At 36.4% G+C, this 17,580-nt stretch overlaps 2 protein-coding genes across 2 annotated transcripts; both read right to left on the bottom strand.

Moving 5' to 3' along the window:
* Positions 1 to 5,389: 5,389 nt before the first annotated feature.
* On the bottom strand, positions 5,390 to 9,162 carry LOC109704908 (mitotic spindle checkpoint protein BUBR1-like). The gene is made up of 9 exons (XM_020225683.1): positions 9,024 to 9,162; positions 8,773 to 8,930; positions 7,874 to 7,955; positions 7,724 to 7,787; positions 7,572 to 7,656; positions 7,002 to 7,167; positions 6,826 to 6,908; positions 5,753 to 5,839; positions 5,390 to 5,662 (listed from the first exon to the last, which is right to left on the bottom strand). Exons 1-9 carry the CDS (start codon positions 9,030 to 9,032, stop codon positions 5,602 to 5,604), a joined length of 795 nt encoding a protein of 264 aa, XP_020081272.1. The 5' UTR covers positions 9,033 to 9,162; the 3' UTR covers positions 5,390 to 5,601.
* Positions 9,163 to 15,191: 6,029 nt separating this feature from the next.
* Positions 15,192 to 17,316, bottom strand: LOC109704907 (UPF0481 protein At3g47200-like). Its single transcript, XM_020225682.1, has one exon. It carries the CDS (start codon positions 16,688 to 16,690, stop codon positions 15,413 to 15,415), a length of 1,278 nt encoding a protein of 425 aa, XP_020081271.1. The 5' UTR covers positions 16,691 to 17,316; the 3' UTR covers positions 15,192 to 15,412.
* Positions 17,317 to 17,580: the final 264 nt, after the last annotated feature.

Genomic DNA, 17,580 nt, shown 5'->3' with positions numbered 1-17,580 from the left:
GGCGTTACATTAGTTGACTCATATTTTTGGCTAAATTTATTTTTTAAAAAAAATAAACGAAATCGGTAACATGCTATCTCACTACCTCACTCTCAAAAAAAAAAAAATTTACGCCATAAGTAATTATTTTGGAGCTACTTTTTTAGAGACATATAATAGTACAACCCGATAATTTTCTATTGCTCTCCCAACTGGAAAAATTCTAAAAGGTACCGGTTATATTGGTGACGTGGCGTCTCCGACCAATTAAATAGATTTTTTTCGATTAACCTGTCACATCATGATTATAAAAAAATATTTTTATTTTATCTTTTTTTTTAAGGAAAAAAAATATGATTGACTTGTTATTGCTAATGTGGTGTAAGTATGACACAGTAAACTTTCTCCAACCAACTCGGGAGAGCAGCATGGCCGGTGTCTTCTACTTACCGAAATGCATATATGAAATTTACCTATTGCATCATAATCATTCAAAATTTATATTTTTACTCTTGATTATATATGATCTGATCTGACTGCCACGTAGTACTGCATGATTATTGAGCCACGTGGCTCCCATCGGGAGCAGGTCTAAAGTAATTAGTTTTGGGGCTATATTTCCTATAAAATATTTGTACGTCGTCGCACATAGTGGTGGAATTGGCCCCGGGCCTAAACGAGACCCGCTCGGCGGGCCATGTATGGGCTAGATTTAGGATATCCGAATTATAAATCTGGATCTGGGCCGGGTCTAAGGCTCCATAAGTTGGAACTCAAACTGAGAAATGCACAGAATGGGAAATTTGACTTCAGTAACAAGTTAGGCCTAACAAGCGGTAAAAGCCCAAATGAGATATAAGCCCAAATGTAGCTAACTCAAATAAAGATTTTCTTGCGTGATTGGAAATAAAAATATTTGATTTTTGGGTTGCGACAATAATAATTTGGTAGCATAATATATTTCGCATATAATGTGATTTATCTTATTTTAAAAAATGACTTGAAGGTCACCAACAGTCTCAAGCGCACAGTAGCAAAAGACTTGATGGTTGATATCTGAGGCCCCGAGTTCGATGTCTAATTGCTTCATTTTTAGCCAAATTCACCTCTTAAAAAGGAAAAAAAAGAAACCGCAAAAAAAAAGGAAAAAGACTTGAAGGTCAACTATGGTAAACCCAAAATTAGAGCCCAGTGATGTGGTATTTAGCTTCTTATAGCTAATGTTTTGCTTTCTAACAAATAAAGTCAATTGACATCCTTAGGACAACATTCAAATCAATACACCCTCTTCTTTTTTTCTTTTCTTTTTTTTTTTCAAAACATCCTTAAATAATTTTGATTTCTTCAGATAAATTGGTTTCTTAGTCATAAGTAGTTTAAATGCCATTTATAGGACTCAATGATGTTGGCCCATTACTCAAGTAGTTTGTAACTGAGCTCTTATTGATTTTCAGAGTGTAAAATCCTAGTTAAAATGTTTAATATAGGGTTTTGTTGTAATGGCACTTTGACGCATTCAAATTTATAAAGTCAAAGTGCCGCCGCCCGGCTCAAATCAGACAAATTGAAAGATTGGACAGTAAAATCAAAATTATGAAAAAGTTGTGTTCTCGATTTAAAAAGGTCCATAGTGATAAAAATTTAATGTTACACAAGAAGCCCCATCTTCTCTGCCTTGGATGCTTAATCATGAATAAATATGAATTGAAATAGTGAATGTACACCCATTTATGTCACACCTAATCTTTATTGACTGAATAAATTTCCTTAATGGGTTGTAGTTTTCCCACTTCAAGGACATAAATTTTGTCATGTGCAATACAGTTGGTACTACCAAAACCTGCTACACCAAATTCAACTAGGGCACAGCACTCCTCAGAGAAAAGATTGTCAATTTGCACTGCAAATTGACACTTACTGGTCCTTTTCTTCCTACCCTGATGAGAGGACCCACTACTTTGAAATATGAGGCTTCTATTGTTATCCAGCTTTTCTTCTTCTGTGACTTTTTTTTTTTTTTGTTTTAAGTTTTAGTTTTAGGTAATATAATTCTGGTTTTCTCTTTTTTGAAATTTTTATTTATGAAAAGTTTAGGTAATGTATCATTTCAGGTTACCAAATCAGATCATGCATATCTTTCTAGGATGAGACAACTAGTCCAATGATCTTTTCAGCTGCTGCTGATGGATGATTCATCCTCTGAACAGGAATGTTAATAAAAAGAAAACAAAATCATGCATGTTGCCTCAGAATCAGAAAACAGAATAGGAATGCACTTCACCATGTGCTTTTAAACAGGCCATAAGGGGGGGGAAAAAATAGAAAGAAGAAGCACACAAACAGAGATAAGAGGAAATGAACACAAGCCATCCTAATTAAAAGAGTGTAGTAATGCTTTTCAGAACCTAATGAATCTGAGTGCCATGATCAGAAAAGAGCCCTCTCTCTCTCCCTTCATTGACTGCACAATCATGGTTTGGTAGAGAAGACCTCTTAATGAACTCCAAGCAATCCGCTATCGCTTCCGCGTAATACGAGCTCTCCCTCTCCGCCGCCGACGACGACAATCTGCGACTGCCGCCGCGACGGCTCTCGTCGCGCTGTGCTCTCGAAACTAGAGCTCTTCGGCTGCTCGTTCGCCTGCAGGGCGATCGAGCAGTAGCGCCGCCTCTCGGCTGACCGCATTTGACATCTTCCATGCAGTCGGTGAAAAGGCTGAGAAAGCTGAAGAACTTCACGCGCAGACGGAGGACAGACAGCCGCAGAGAGCTGAAGCGGAAGCCCCTCGTCGTCCGCCGTCGCCTTCGGCCTAGCCTGTTGTAGCTCACCTGATCCATTTTGGTGTGGTGTGTGCAGCAGCTCTGAGAAGCTCCTCCAACTATGTGTGTATGATTGCTTGGGGTGTTTTTATAGTGATAGAGAAAGCTATTATATATGTATGTAGTAGCAGTATGACTAATGAGTCAGAGCCATTGTATATTTGTATGGAAATTTTGGTAGGGCCATCATCTACTAAGATTACAAAAAGGTAGGTATGGTAAGGTAGGATTCAACTAAGATTGACTCTTAATGTTTCTATAGGACTTACAAAAAAATGTATAGAGGGGACGAATCATGTTCTCCTTCAGAAGACTACATTTGTACACACTCATGTCTCATTCCTGCAGTTATACACAAGCAAAACAAGCAGACCAGAATCTAATTACAATTGTATGTTGAGTCTCCTCCTCTAATCCTAATGATAATATCAAGTCACAATACCGCGTGCGCGCTCGACTCCGTCGACGGATAAGACCACCGAAATTGAAACCTACATGCAAGTTAAAACCTGCAAGCAACCGAACATTTTGATCAAATTCAAATGGGCAACATGTGTTAAGACAGCAGCTCACCCACCAGGGCTTGTAGAGGAGGCTATTCTTATTGGCTCATTGGAATTAATTCACCCTTAATATGTTGTCACCATCACCCACACACAATAAAACATGAAGGCAGTTAAGGTGGGGTCTATGCATACCCTTGCAGCTTTTAATACATATGGTGGGGGCTTGCATTGTTGTGCAAATGTATCCGCTGCAGTCCGCAGCTTGCTCTTCCCTCTGCTGCTACCCGACGATTGATTGTAAAGCTCGCGTACGAGCGCGCGGCATGTTTCGGAGCTTTCGCTCGTTCTCTCTTGTCCCTTGCTTGAGTAATGCAGGGTGGGGTCTCGCAGTTGCAGCATGCTCTGTAGATGGCAAGCAGTTGCACACCCCTGCCGTCTTGCATGGCCCTTCTTGTCGCTTGTTATATGCTACCACGCTCTTGGGCCACCTTGTTGGGGTGGGGGGTGCTTTTACCCGGTCAATCAAATGCCACAGCTCCGCTGCAAGTTTAACTAGATCCTCGAACTTAAGCAGAAGTGCAGTTTGAGCAGAGCTTCTAAAGAAGCCCTAGTGATTATGTCGCTAATTAAAACCTCACCGATTTCACGCCCAAAGTCATGAAGCAGAAACTTCGAATTGAAGCTTCTTCTACACTTTCTCCTTTTCTTGCCAAACAGTAAAAGCATTAGCTTCTAAGAGTTCATGGCAAGCAATAATTGATGCTTCCATAAGATGGGGGTAAAAAACAAAGCAAGAAGAGCCACCACCTAAAATAGCTTTGGTAGATGGTTCAGTGCATTTGTTCATCATGTGATCTGCTGTTTGAGAGAATTGTGTTGTTTTTTGCCTCATATGCTTACACAAAAATGTTACATCAAATTGGAAACTCCAAATGTGTACAGTGAAGAATTTCATCCTTTGCTTTCGCCGCCAATTATTAACATTTCCTGCTCCCTTGCTCATGCTCTTTTGTTTTTTTGTTTTTTTGCTAAAAGCAATAGTTAGAAAACTACAAGCAAGTGGGGCAAACAACAGTTGTTTTGAAGAACTATTTTCCCCAAATACTTACAGGATATGAAAAGGCTTTCTTGGAAAATTTACCCAAGCTCACGGACCATCCGCACAACTTAACCCTCAACAAAAAAATAAAAAAAATAAAAAAAATAAAAAAAACAAGAACAGAGTCTGGAGTGCCCCAGTTCTTGTGTTTGGTAATGTAATAACAAGGGTGAAATCATCTATATACAATGTAAGCAAAGGAACAAGAGAAGAAAAACATGTATTCGTTGCAAATTTATACGGTTAGGGAGCAAGAGAATAGTCTAATGAGGTTTCAGCTTCGGTTCATTTGAACATGGACATCGATTCGTTGCAAATTTACACTCTTGGAATATAATACAACAATCTAATAAGATTTTACTCTTTGTTTAATTAGATGAGAACATATATTCGTTGCAAATTTATACAATTAGGACACAGTAGAATAGTCTAATGCGGTTCATAAAAAAAAAAAGAATCTTATGTCCTGTATCAAGATAAAAAGAGACTACAATGAAGTGTTAATCAACAAGTCAAGGGATTCTAAATTTGGTCACCAGAACCAGAAAGATTAAATAATAGAAGGACAGGCTCTGGAATTTTATCACTCCTAACTAGAAAGAATAATATGACTAGTAATTTGGTCACTCCTAACTAGAAACAACAAGAGTTACTATTTTATATTTTATCTAACTTTTTAATGACACCTCAAGAAGCTTTGACTATGCGACAAAGCATTGTAATTTAACCACTAATAAAATCTAGGAAACAATATCCAACCTGTATAGATTGAGTTTCTTCGCGTCGCTTTGAGATTATCACATCCCATTCCAAAGTTTGAGAAGAAATAGTAAAGTAAGAAGCTTAAGGTGACATGTCATAATGCCAGAGCAGAGGTTCAGGATTATACATTCGTAGTTCACTACAATAGTGTTTGATTTTGATTTCCCTCTGTTCCATAGTTTCGGACTCCAATTGAGGATGCCATTCAATTCAATAAAGCATGCTAGAACAAATAGGCATATGAAGCACAATTTCGAAAAGGTTGAGAAGGTACAGACAAAACATATGTCTCCATCAAAGTATACAAGCTTTAGAGTTAAAAGCTTATGGTACATACAGTACAACACCAAGAGCGCGCACTCACAATGAAACGTAGTTAAGCACACAGCAGACAACAAAGAAAGCATCAAATTAATACTGAAGTGAGGAAGATCAATCATCTAAGGCTATTTAAAGGAAAATTACGCAGTGGGTTCTCTTTAAGCAACTCTGTTTCCCTGTACAAAGATGGACAGGTACCTAAATTAGCTGATAAAATTTTTTTTAAAAAAATAGGAAATAAAGCATCACTGTAGTTATTTGCTTACTTCTTAAGGTTTTGGCTTGTCACTTGCCGAAGCTTCAAGATAGAAGTAGCATTGGAACTCTTGGTAGCAACCTCAACTTTTGGCAATCTGACAAAATAAGATAAGAATAATTGGATGATTACAAACAGAAGGATGAAAAATTAGAAGCTACTTGTTGAAGCATGGGATGTCTTGTGTTTCCGCAAGTCAGTGGACAGCCAACCAGAGCTTAACTGACTTGTTTCAGATAACCAACCAACTTCAAAGTGCTCTATATGCTAGGTAAATGTTGTTACAAATCTTAAATGATCAGTGAGAATCAACTATGCTTGCAGTGGACTTGTTTTACAGATGTGTTTCCCTTGAATAACCCAGTTTTTGGTTTTCCACAACTCTGTTTCAAAAGCAGAACAATTATTATATTCAAGGTCTTTAAAGTGGATGAGAATGAGAACAGATTGTGCCCTCAGTCAAATGTTCTAAAGAGTGATGCATCAACTCATTTATGTGCTTCTTATTGCTAACAATTGTCACTTGACCATCCCACAGATTGCACCAATTACCATGGCACAGAGTAATAAGCACATGAGCTAGCTGCCTATGGAATATCTATAATTAGCAGCATAAAACACTTGAATATCAGCTTTGAGATACAAATCATAGTATATTCATGTCTGTTATCCATATGACACAACATTCTACAACTTATTAACAGTATATGAATTTTATATTTCTTTTTCTTCTTGATTCTTTTGGTCTCCTTTCTTTAATTTTTCGCATGTTTTTGTTCTTTGATGTATTTAATTTATTTTAGTTGTATATCACATGAAGCAGATGCACCATCATATGCATCCACCTACTGGGTAGCACATCGGATCTATGTGATAACTTGACCGCCCATAGACCACTTCCACAGTTCCACCTTTTACAAATAAGAAGTTTTATTTTAGGAAATATGGCATGCACATGTATTGAATGTGATTCAAGGTGGGGATCAGCAAAACAAAGTCAAGTCTAAATAATGAGGGCATAGTAAGTTTAATATAACTCTCTGCTACTCATAACCAAGCCATAGAAGTTTCTGTAGAACATACTGCACACATTCTTCATCCACATAAACCTCAATACAAGGACTAGGTGCTGATTGCATTGTTCTTGCTCCCACTTTCTGCTGAACCTGATTAAAGAGAACAGAACATGGCAAATCTTTCCAAAATAATTTTAATTGAAAATCAAAGGGCCTGAAGTAGTTCAACTAATAATGGTAAACCTTATATGATGTCCATTTGGTAGGGATTGAAGTATTTTCTTTATTTCGATCCGATTGTGTGCCAAGAGTGCACCAGGTTCTGTCATTGCTCTTGGCTTTGTTGTGGTGTTGACTTGTTGCAGCATTTTCATCATTGTAAATAGAAAGGGCTTTATTATTGTCAACCCTGTAAAGAAACAAAAAAAGATATTAGCATCATTAATTTTTTCTGATTTAGATATTAAAGAAATCAACTCATCAAAATTTCAATCATATATTGGATAATTATCAATGTCATCGCATTTAACTAGGACAATAAATACTTACAGTAAAAGCTACCTAAGTTTTAGAAACAAAATGAAGTGCAGGCTTAATTAAGAATCTGAGATCAAAACAAATTGTGCCAATAGCAATCTAGCTTGGGAAGTTTGTGTGAAAATTGGAGGAAAAAACAAGATGTTAAGTGAAGCAACAAACACCACGCCAATTTGTGCACATAGGGTAACAGAGAAAACTTGTTTGGTTATCATGCAAAAGCATAAGCACGCACGCATGCACACATGTTAAAAAAAGAAAAAAGACAAAGCTTACCTCTGCAGTTTCACCTTTGGTCTAGTGAAGTTAGAAGCTTCTATTGGTTGCCTTCCTAAAGTTTGTCTTTCTAAAGTTTGTCTTCCTGGCATGTTGGAAACAGGATAAGAATTTAAGACAATTTAAACGTCATTGAACCTCTAATGGCATACCTTGTCCTGGAGTCAAAACAGTTCCAAAACTGCGAACCGGCAAGTGATTATTGGTTGGCTCATCCTAAATTGAAAAAATTAGAATAGAAAGGAAAGGTTAGAATATGCTCAAAAATAGACAGAACTATGCCCAAGCATTAGATAATACACCTCATTGGACTGCTGCTTTTGAACTGATCGTACAAGGAATGTCCTGTATTGAGCTTCTAACTTCTCCACTGGTTCTGCCTTCCTATAGTATATCAAAAAGGGTAAACAATAGACCAGAACATGGGAAGCCCATGAGCTACACAAAGATTTGCAACAGTCAGCACGAGCTATTGTGACGTAACAAGCCATTAAATAGGTTTCAGAGTATCTTGGTTGCATATGACTCTCATATCAATCAGCCAGACCAAGTACTTCATTTTTCTCCCCAGTACAAGAAGAACTATGACAGATTTATTTTATGACACAAACTTGACTAATGCTAGCGCTTCTTTCTCATTTCATCTAACAGCTCTACTGTAAAGAAACAGCTGATGATATTACTGCCCCCCCCCACCAACAAAAAAAAAAAATCTGGTTTACTAATGTAGTCGGTTTGGTTAGGGATGCATACGAATGCTAACAAGCTTCAAAGTGATGGAAGATGACAATGATAGGTGGGACAATCTCCTGTGACTTGCAAGAAATATCCAATTAACTTCATTGGAGAGAATAATTTTAGTAATGAAGGAGATTTTCATTAGCTGTTCTGCTCCTGTGTGCATGACAAGGTGGAAATTAAAGAAGAGGAGAATTTTCACTTTTCTTTTCTTTTCAGAGCCTTAGCTGATGGAAAATTTGAAATCACCTGCAAGCTCACAGATCTTTTGGAATATCCTATACTAGTTTATCCTCAGAAATCATTCTCAGTTAGACATGATTCTCTGACCACATTTATCTTATAAAACAACTACAGGTCCGTTTGACATAGAATGTTATTAACATATTGCCAAATCTACAGAAAAATGGACAAATAACAACAACAAATTATGTGCATGCTCATTAGAGATAGAGGAACTCGCCTAGCTATACCAAGATTGAAGATCTCGTCTGCCTTCCTCAACTTGTTCTTGGATTCCATACACAGGGCGTATGACGTATAGTAGATGGCATGGTTTTGCCCAATCTGGTTAGCCTCAAGGAAGCTATAGATTACCTCAGAATCAGCACAATTCTCTGCCTTCATGAAAAAAAAAAAAAAATTCAAGTATTAATTCTCAGAAAGATAAGAAACAGAACGTATTGATGAGCATCCTTTGATGCAGTTGCTCACATATTCCATCCACACTTTAAGATAACGCAAATCATCTTTGTAGCGATCATCATGCCAAAATGTACGGACGCACTGCTCATATATCACAACAAGTCCAGAACACTCGCCGCCGCTTGGGAATGACTCTTGGACCCACTTGATACAGCTTCATTGGAGAAAATAGAAAGTCAATGCATTACCAATAAACCAGAAGAAGGAGATTCTGTGCTCATGTTAGTAGTAATTACTTGCAGGTAGAAGAGCTATCTGAAAGATTTACAAATTGATATGCAATTCAATAAATTCAGAAGAGATGAGATCTACTGTTTGGAAAGAAATGTGATTGAATCGAATTCAAACTATTTGCTTTCCTGTTTGAACATTAGTTATGTCTATATTCGATCAAAATAAGAAAATGTAATTATGAAAAGCCAACAGATTTTGTTGCCTTTGAGAAACTGAGATCAAGCAACTCAGACATCGAATTTGACTGACACACTTATACTTGTATAAAATCTATCCAAATCAGTGGAGGCCAATACAAAAGACGAATCAACTAAGCATTCAAGGAAGGGAACTACGGAAGGGCGCATTGGAATTACATCCAATTCTCCAATTTGTGTGTTGCCAAACAGGATGTTGATATGTTCACAAAGTCGGGAAAAGATAAAGGGTAAGAAATGTAGGAATTTAAAATGACATTGAATCAAGTCCGACGAAAACCAAGAGAAATAGTTCAATTGAAATAATGGAGCTATAAAATTTAACATCTAGGTTTGAACTGCCCTAAGATCGATGATGTCCTATACAATACCAACGAGCAACGCACCATTAAAACAAAGAAGATATCCGACTTCCCTTTATCCGTCATCAATAAATTCAAATAGTGAAATTTGAACATTGAAACTGCTTTTTAAGTATTTAAAATTAATTCTTAGCATGAATGTTGAAGAAAAAAATTCCCATTTTACTGCAGGATCTTACACGAAAGAAACATACAACGATTCTTGCGGGCATCAAAGAACATGCACTACTGTATGAAGAAAACTTAAGTATAAAAAATAAAAAAACAAACCCTATGTCGCTGGTGACGATAGCAGAGAAGGGATTCAGGTGAAAAAAAAACTCACTCGAGCCACCGGCTGGAAGAGGATCGTCGCCCTGGTTACTCGCGTGGCCTCGATCATCCTCCTGAGACAAATAGAATAGCAGGTGGTTCAGAGGAATCCGAATCGGACTCATCTCCGTACCAAGATCAAACCAGATGATGCAGATCTTCACGAAGGGGGAAGAGAGAGAGAGGGTGGGTTGAGCATGGGCAGGTAGCGGCACCTGCGGGAGAGGAGGAGAGGTGGCATCGTGAGAGCGGCGTGTCGATGTGGGACGGGACGCGCGTGGTGAGGAGCCGACGTTGCCGGCCGCGCTTGAGGGCCGCACGTTCTCCTTGAAGACTCCCACTCGTTCCCCGTCTCTTCCGACGCATGAACAGAGCCTCCTCATCACTCACCTCCGCCATCGTAGCGTAGCTCACCGCTTCCTCCCTTCGCCTCCATCGCCTCAGAAACCCTAGAACACACACAAAGAGGACGAGAGAGGAGAGAGGAGAGAGAGAGGAGATGAGAGAGCAGAGATTCAAATGAGGGTTATCCCGCTTATTCTAGCTTCGAGGTTCGAACCGAGTAACGAGATGATTGGGTGCAATACGAATTTTCAGCCGAGTCGCGGTCGACCTCATTACAAGCCCAAGATTCCGAATGGCCTACAATTCAGGGGCTTTAACAAAGATTTCAGCGCTACATTTATGAAACAACAATGACCAAAGATCGAACTGGGGCTTGTTTAGGAGCGCAATCGATTTAACAACTTTTTTTAAAAAATTTTATTTGAAATAAGGCAGTACACATATATAGTATATATATAATATATATATTATATACTATATAGTATATATATATATATAGAATTATATATATATATTCCGGCTATGGCTGCTTGTAAAGCACGAACACTGGATGTTGTTAGACTTTTTTTACCGTCTAAGATCTAGTCTTTGATATTTTCACCCTTAGATCATACTATTAAACAACACTTAACTCAATCCTAGAGGGCCCACACATCCTACCTTAACCACAATATTCCTTAATCAGGCCGAAACTACAGCACAATTACTTGTACTTTTTTAAAAGTTAAGGAGCTCATTCTATATATATATATATATATATTATATGTATATATATATATTATTAGAGAGAGAGATCTGACTGGCGGATTGAGGATGAAGGCGAGGATGGTAGGACGGAGGAGAAGGAGAGAGAGAGTTAGACTGGTACTATTAGTAGCAAAATTTTATTATTGCTCACCAGTTTTTTTCATTATTTCTAACCATTAGATTAAATACTATAACACAGTGGGGACCACTCAACCCTAGGGGGATCACTCAACTCTAATCGACTATATAGAGAGAGAGAGAGAGTTGAGCTAGAATACTATCGGTAGCAAACGGGCTCCGTTGCCACCCATTTGTTTTCGATGATGGAGCTTCCAAATCGACAATCGGCACCGTTGAACATGATCTATACCACTTAAAGTATCTAGAAACTAAATTTCAAATCTTTTCGATATCATTGCCTAATGATCAAAGGGTTTCAAAATTTGTAATTTTAATGGTCGATAAGAGGCGTTTTCTCGTTTAACGGCGTAAAGATATCCAAATCAATTGAATTTTTGTTAGAAAATTCTTTAAACTATTTAAAACAAGATCTATACTCTTGATCTTGATTACAAGACTCCTATCATTATTTTTTAAAGAATATTCATTTTCAGCCATTCATTTTTCTGTTCACTTGATGAATAAAAGAACAATATCGAAAGTGCGCGAAATTTGATTTCTAGGTAGTTTAAATGGAGCCGATCATATTTAACGGAGCCGATCGTCAATTTGGAAGCTCTATTATCGAAAACAAATTGGTAGTAAAACGGCTCGTTTACTATCGATAGTATTCTAACTCAACTCTATATATATATATATATATATATATATATAGAGTGAGGCTATTATGCTATCGGAAGTACGGAGCCTTCCGTGCTTCTAGCTCGTTTTCGATGTTACAACTTTCGAATCGTCGATCGGCTCAGTTAAACTTGATCTAGAGTATTTGAAGTACCTAGAAAATAAATTTTATGATTTTACGATATCATTTGCCTAGTGAACGAAGGGGTTCAAAATCAACGGCTGAAAATAAAAATCTTACAAAATGTAATAATATGACATTAAAATTTTAAATCAAAGATATTGATATTGTTTTATATAGTATAAAGAATTTTCTATCAAAATTTCACGTGATTTGGATATTTCTACACCGTTAAACTTGCAAACGGCTCACTACGGCCATTGAAATTTGTTGATTTTGAGCCCATTCGATCACTAGGCAAATAATATCGAAAAATAATAAAATTTATTTTCTAGGTACTTCAAATGCTCTAGATCAAGTTTAACGGAGCCGATCGACGATTCGAAAGTCGCAACATCGAAAACAAGCTGGAAGCACAGAAGGCTTCGTGCTTCCGATTGCATAGTAGCCCTACTCTCTCTCTCTCTCTCTCTCTCATCCTCTCTCTCTCGTCTCTCTCGCTCTCTTATATATATATAATATATATATTATATACTATAGATTACTATATTATTGATATATATCGCAAATAAGTAAATCACCTAACTAATCAAGCTCAAGATTATTTCCTAATGCCTATGTTTCGTGCCTGGACGTTCTGTGCCTTCTGAGGAGCACGAGGCTGCTCTAGAGCCTGCTACTTATTCTATGGAAACTGATAGCAATGACGCAGGACCAGAATTATCACTATGAGCTGTTGTATCTGTTGGCCTAAATGGGCCAGCATCTTACCCTGTAGCGGGAGGTCATATGGACTGAGTCATATTCGAAATGGTGTGAGGCTGGGTTGGGCCGAGTCATGTTCGAAGTGGCGTAAGGTTAGTTGTGCCGAGTCACAATCGAGATCCGTGGGCGTTGTATCTGTATGCTTTAAATGAATTGGTTGCGTATTTCTGACAGTTCGAACTTTTGAGATTAATAATTAGCACTAACGATCCGACAGTATCTACTGTGTATTTTGAGCATCTCCCTTTTTTCATCTCAGAGAGTTAAATTTTGGGTAATAAAATAAAAGTGTCACTCTTCTATTTTGGCATTTCATCTCCCTCTGTTTGTATGTCCTATATATTTTCTTTTATATATTTAGTTTGTATATAGTTACCTCTATTTGTTTTTCTAGGTATAGATATTCCCCTATTGCTGGTTGATATAAATCGCACTTTGGGTTTCCTAGCTTTTGGAGACATTGATCTCTTCTGTGACAGTAGAATCGTCGTGCTAAAGATATGTTATGTGTCACCTAGAACTTGGAATAGTCTCATATATAAGATATAATAGAACTACACCTCTTAACCTTACTATAACATTTTGAGCGGTGATACTAGGCCAAAAAGATTAAGAGAGTTAAGCGTACGTACGTGTTAGGACCAAAGTAGTTCTAAGATAGATGAACCCTCAAAAAATGGGGCGTCATAATTGGTTTCAGAGCCAATCACCAACAAAAAGTTTAAGATGAGTCTCTGCTGATCTAAGATCACACAACAGGTAGAGTGGGACTCCCCAGCTAGCTGACGATTATTGTGAGTGGAGCGCGGCTCGCTAGAAGGTCAGTAAGGCTAGCAAGATGTATCTCACATCACCTGGTGTTTGTGAGTATGCTTGAGCTCGACGAGAACTTTCCGGCTCAAAATGAGAAAGGAATGTGACAACAATAAGTTTTAAAATAGTTCTATATATTATAAGATATAATAAGACTACAACTATTAACTTGGCTATAATATTCTGGGGGTGGCTAGGTTCAAGACATTCAGGTTGCGTTTGGTTTGAATATAAGTAAGAACTACTTATTCCAAGGATACGTACAAGTTCAGGTATAAATAGGAACTAGACTAATTTTGCATTTGGATGAAAACTGAGTTGTTCTTATGAATAAGATAAATAGTGTTTCGATGGTTAGATTGGAACGAAGGGAATAAGAGTTATAATTTTAAATTAAAATTATTTTATCTAATTAATTAACATCAAAATATTACTCAAAAATAATTTAATAAATTAATAAATTTATTAGCTTTGAATATTGTATAAGATAATAAAAATACATTAATTAATTAAATAAATAAATAATAAATTAGATTAATAGAAATACATTAAATTATTAATAATTATAAATAATAAATTATTAATAATTATAAATATTAAATTAATTAATTAATAATAAATTATAAATAATTATAAATTGTTAATTAGTTAATTAATAATAAATTAATTAATTATAATTAATTAATTAATGATAAATTAATAAATTAATTAATAATTAATTAATTATAAATTAATAAATAAATACATAAATAAATTAATAATAATTACAAATAATAATAATTTAATTAATAATTATAAATAATAAATTAATGAATTATTTTATTATTTAATAAATAAATTATTATTTAAATATATTATTTAGATTAATTAATGAATTAATATCCTAATTAAAATTAAATTTAGGCTATAATTAACCTTGTTCCCACCTGGACTGGAAAATGGTGGAACAGCAGTTCCAGCTTTATGCTAGCTTATTCCAAAAACTTGAAAACTATTGTTTTCGGATACCAAACGCACCGTTTACGAACAAAAGGGGGAACAAGGGCTTATTCCCCCTCTTGTTCCAGAACCAAACACTACTTCAGAGAATAAAGCGTGCTATGACTAGATATTTGACCCTATGGAAATTGGAGTGTCATATGTTAACCTTTATAGGTTTGGAATTTGAGAACAAATTGGATCAAATTTTTTGTTTCTGGTGTACCCACAGCATTCTAGAAGGTCTGAGGTGTAACATTTCTTATATAACACACCCTCAAACATTCCTAATGTTAGTATAATTTGATTCCTACTCTACTTTCAATTTAAATCTGACTTGATTTATCTATGTCAAATATATATCTTTGTTCTAATCTAAAATTTCACTACAAATCTAATCAAATTCTAAAAAATTCACAAAGTTTTCGGTAAAGAGATAAAAATCGAATAAGAACTACCAAGGACGGAACGTTTTAGAAATTAATTAATTAGCACTCGGTAGTTGACACATGCATAACATTAATAAATGTAAGCAGAAAATAGATACGTTCAAAACAAAGACAGAGAAATTACATTGAAGAAACATTACCATCCATGAAACTGCATATCAAAGAGGTTAATGTCGCTAATTTGAAATATGACAGAACAGCAAACGGCCTCAGAATTATAGTGCTAAAGAGATCTAAAAAACCTAATAATGCTGCTAAGGCCAAGCAAGGATTTCTACAGTACTAGGTAGTGCTTCGACCACGCCATCCACCGATTACGACGGCAACGGTAGTAATCTTCTATCGACTGAAGCATCGATTTCAAATAGTAGTCCTCCCCATGGGGATCGAAAACAGCTAATCCATTAAGCCTGCTGAAAACATTTAAAATCTCTTCCTCGCGACCGAGTATCTCAATGATTCCTCTCCGAACAAGTAATTCAACATCATCGGCATCGCTGAGAAGCTGCGACATGAATGTGACGTATGCATTTATATATTTCCCGACGTGAGGGCATCCCCGTTCAAACATGATAAGGTTACTGAAGATAGATTCTGTCTTCGCATCAATAGACAAATGTGGAATTCTCATTATTCCATTGCTGAATGTTACGTCCAAGAGAGAATGGGGAGTTCTTGACTCTTTTACTTTGAATTTCACTCCTGCTTTGTGGTAGTGTACTGCTCGGCGCCACTGGTTCGTCATGTGGTGCGAGCGCGGAAAACAGTCCGAGCATTGAATCATAGCTTGATTGTGGTTGTGTTTCACTGGTTTTTGACTCGGTCGAAAGAAAATGTGGCACAAGTGTAGCAGATGGTGAAAATCTTTCCAACGGATCTCAGAGATTTCGATCGCTGTTGGGTAGTAGCGTAGCACACCTTTCACATAGGTAGCAATCTTTTCTTTAAGTGATTCTGTTGTTTCTCCTTTGCCTGCAGCTAGCTTATGTATTTCCTCGAGGACAAAGAAAGGAATTTGATTCTCTTCCAGAAGTAGGTCATGCACTATGTCATGCCTATTCAACGCTTCGTGCTGTTTAAGATCACCCAGGCTTGTTTCACTGGATACATTTTCAACAGCCTCCTTGCCTTTCATCCCTGTGAGAGCAGCAAGTATGAAGCATCCGTCGAGCAAGAGCATCTCAGCAAACTTGTTCGGTTCCATTGTGATATTCTCACCGTAAAAGCTTCTTGCTTTCTTCTCTATTCCCTTGATTTCGTCTCTATCGTAGTAGTTCTCACTAATCAAACCGAGGATGGAACGTTGACAAATCAACTTCACCATTTCCATGCCACTTAAATGTGAAGATCCATGGTGATATGGACCAATAGATAGAATTTTTGGCTGGAAGGAGAGTAAACCGACCTCACGGATAATTTGATCCGGAACTTTGAAAATCCTGCTTAAGTTAGTTTCCCCATCTTTTATCCTGAATGATTCCTCTCTCGGTTCGCTCTCATGTATAACTATTTTTAAGAGCTGAGAATTACAGCATCCACCTTCAATCATCATTGCATTAGCGCAAGAAGGTACGTAGCTCAATCATATAGATTTGGTCGTGGAGAATGTATATAACACGCACTGAGAAAAGAAAGAAAAAAAGTTTGAGAAGTTAAAAGCAAAACAACTATTTCAATCAATTGTGAAAAAGCCAGCTAGCATTGATCAAGAATGATACAGAATAAAAGGAGCAAATGATCGCCTATAATTACATGTGTGTTACTTAATTAATGTGAAAAGATTTTCAATATCAATTAGTTAAATGTGCAAATCAATTAGTTTACTTAAGCTTGTTTTGCTAATGAACAATGTTGTTATCTTTTCAATTGGCTTCTTAAGTACTATTTAGAACTCTTATATCTAATTCTATATCTTATCTTAGTAAAATTTGTCTGGCTATCTTTTTGAGTCCTGGTAGGATGCTTGCTCCTAAAGAGAACTAATTTCTTAATTTATTTAGGATCGGGAAACTGCATAAGTAAGAAATAAAGGAGTTGATTTTTTCGTCCTAGTACAAATATGCTATTTAAAGTAAAAATAACGAATTAATGCTGGATATATTCACTTAGTTACGAAGACCATAGTTACTAAATTCAGATTCGGCAAAAATTCAGTACGGATATAATTCGGATAAAATTTGTCTTCTAATTTTTAAATTTGTTGAAAAATACGGCTAAAAAACGGATTCGCCAATTATTCAGATACGTGATTTATACGGATATTATACGTTCGCCAATTAAAAATTCGGGATAAAAAATTTGGCTATTAAATTAAGTTTTTTTTCTCTCAAAATTTATGCTATATATTAGCATAAATACTCATATTTCTTAAGAATATAAGAATAAAGAGCTACAAAATTAAGCTAATTAAGTAAAAAAAAGAGCAAACTATATTATGCTCCA

Source organism: Ananas comosus, unplaced genomic scaffold (genome assembly GCF_001540865.1).
Source record: "Ananas comosus cultivar F153 unplaced genomic scaffold, ASM154086v1, whole genome shotgun sequence".
NCBI lineage: Eukaryota > Viridiplantae > Streptophyta > Magnoliopsida > Poales > Bromeliaceae > Ananas > Ananas comosus.
The sequence above is the reverse complement of the archived record's forward strand: the minus strand, read 5'-3'. Positions and strand labels throughout refer to the sequence as shown.

Coding starts and splice junctions, on each gene's coding strand:
- LOC109704908 (XM_020225683.1), bottom strand. Junction 7,956..8,772: donor TTCAATCTTGGTATAGCTAG/GCGAGTTCCTCT, acceptor GATATACTATAG/GAAGGCAGAACCAGTGGAGA. Junction 5,663..5,752: donor ACAAGCCAAAACCTTAAGAA/GTAAGCAAATAA, acceptor ATCTTTGTACAG/GGAAACAGAGTTGCTTAAAG.
- LOC109704907 (XM_020225682.1), bottom strand. CDS start 16,690: ATGATGATTGAAGGTGGATGCTGTAATTCTCAGCTCTTAAAAATAGTT.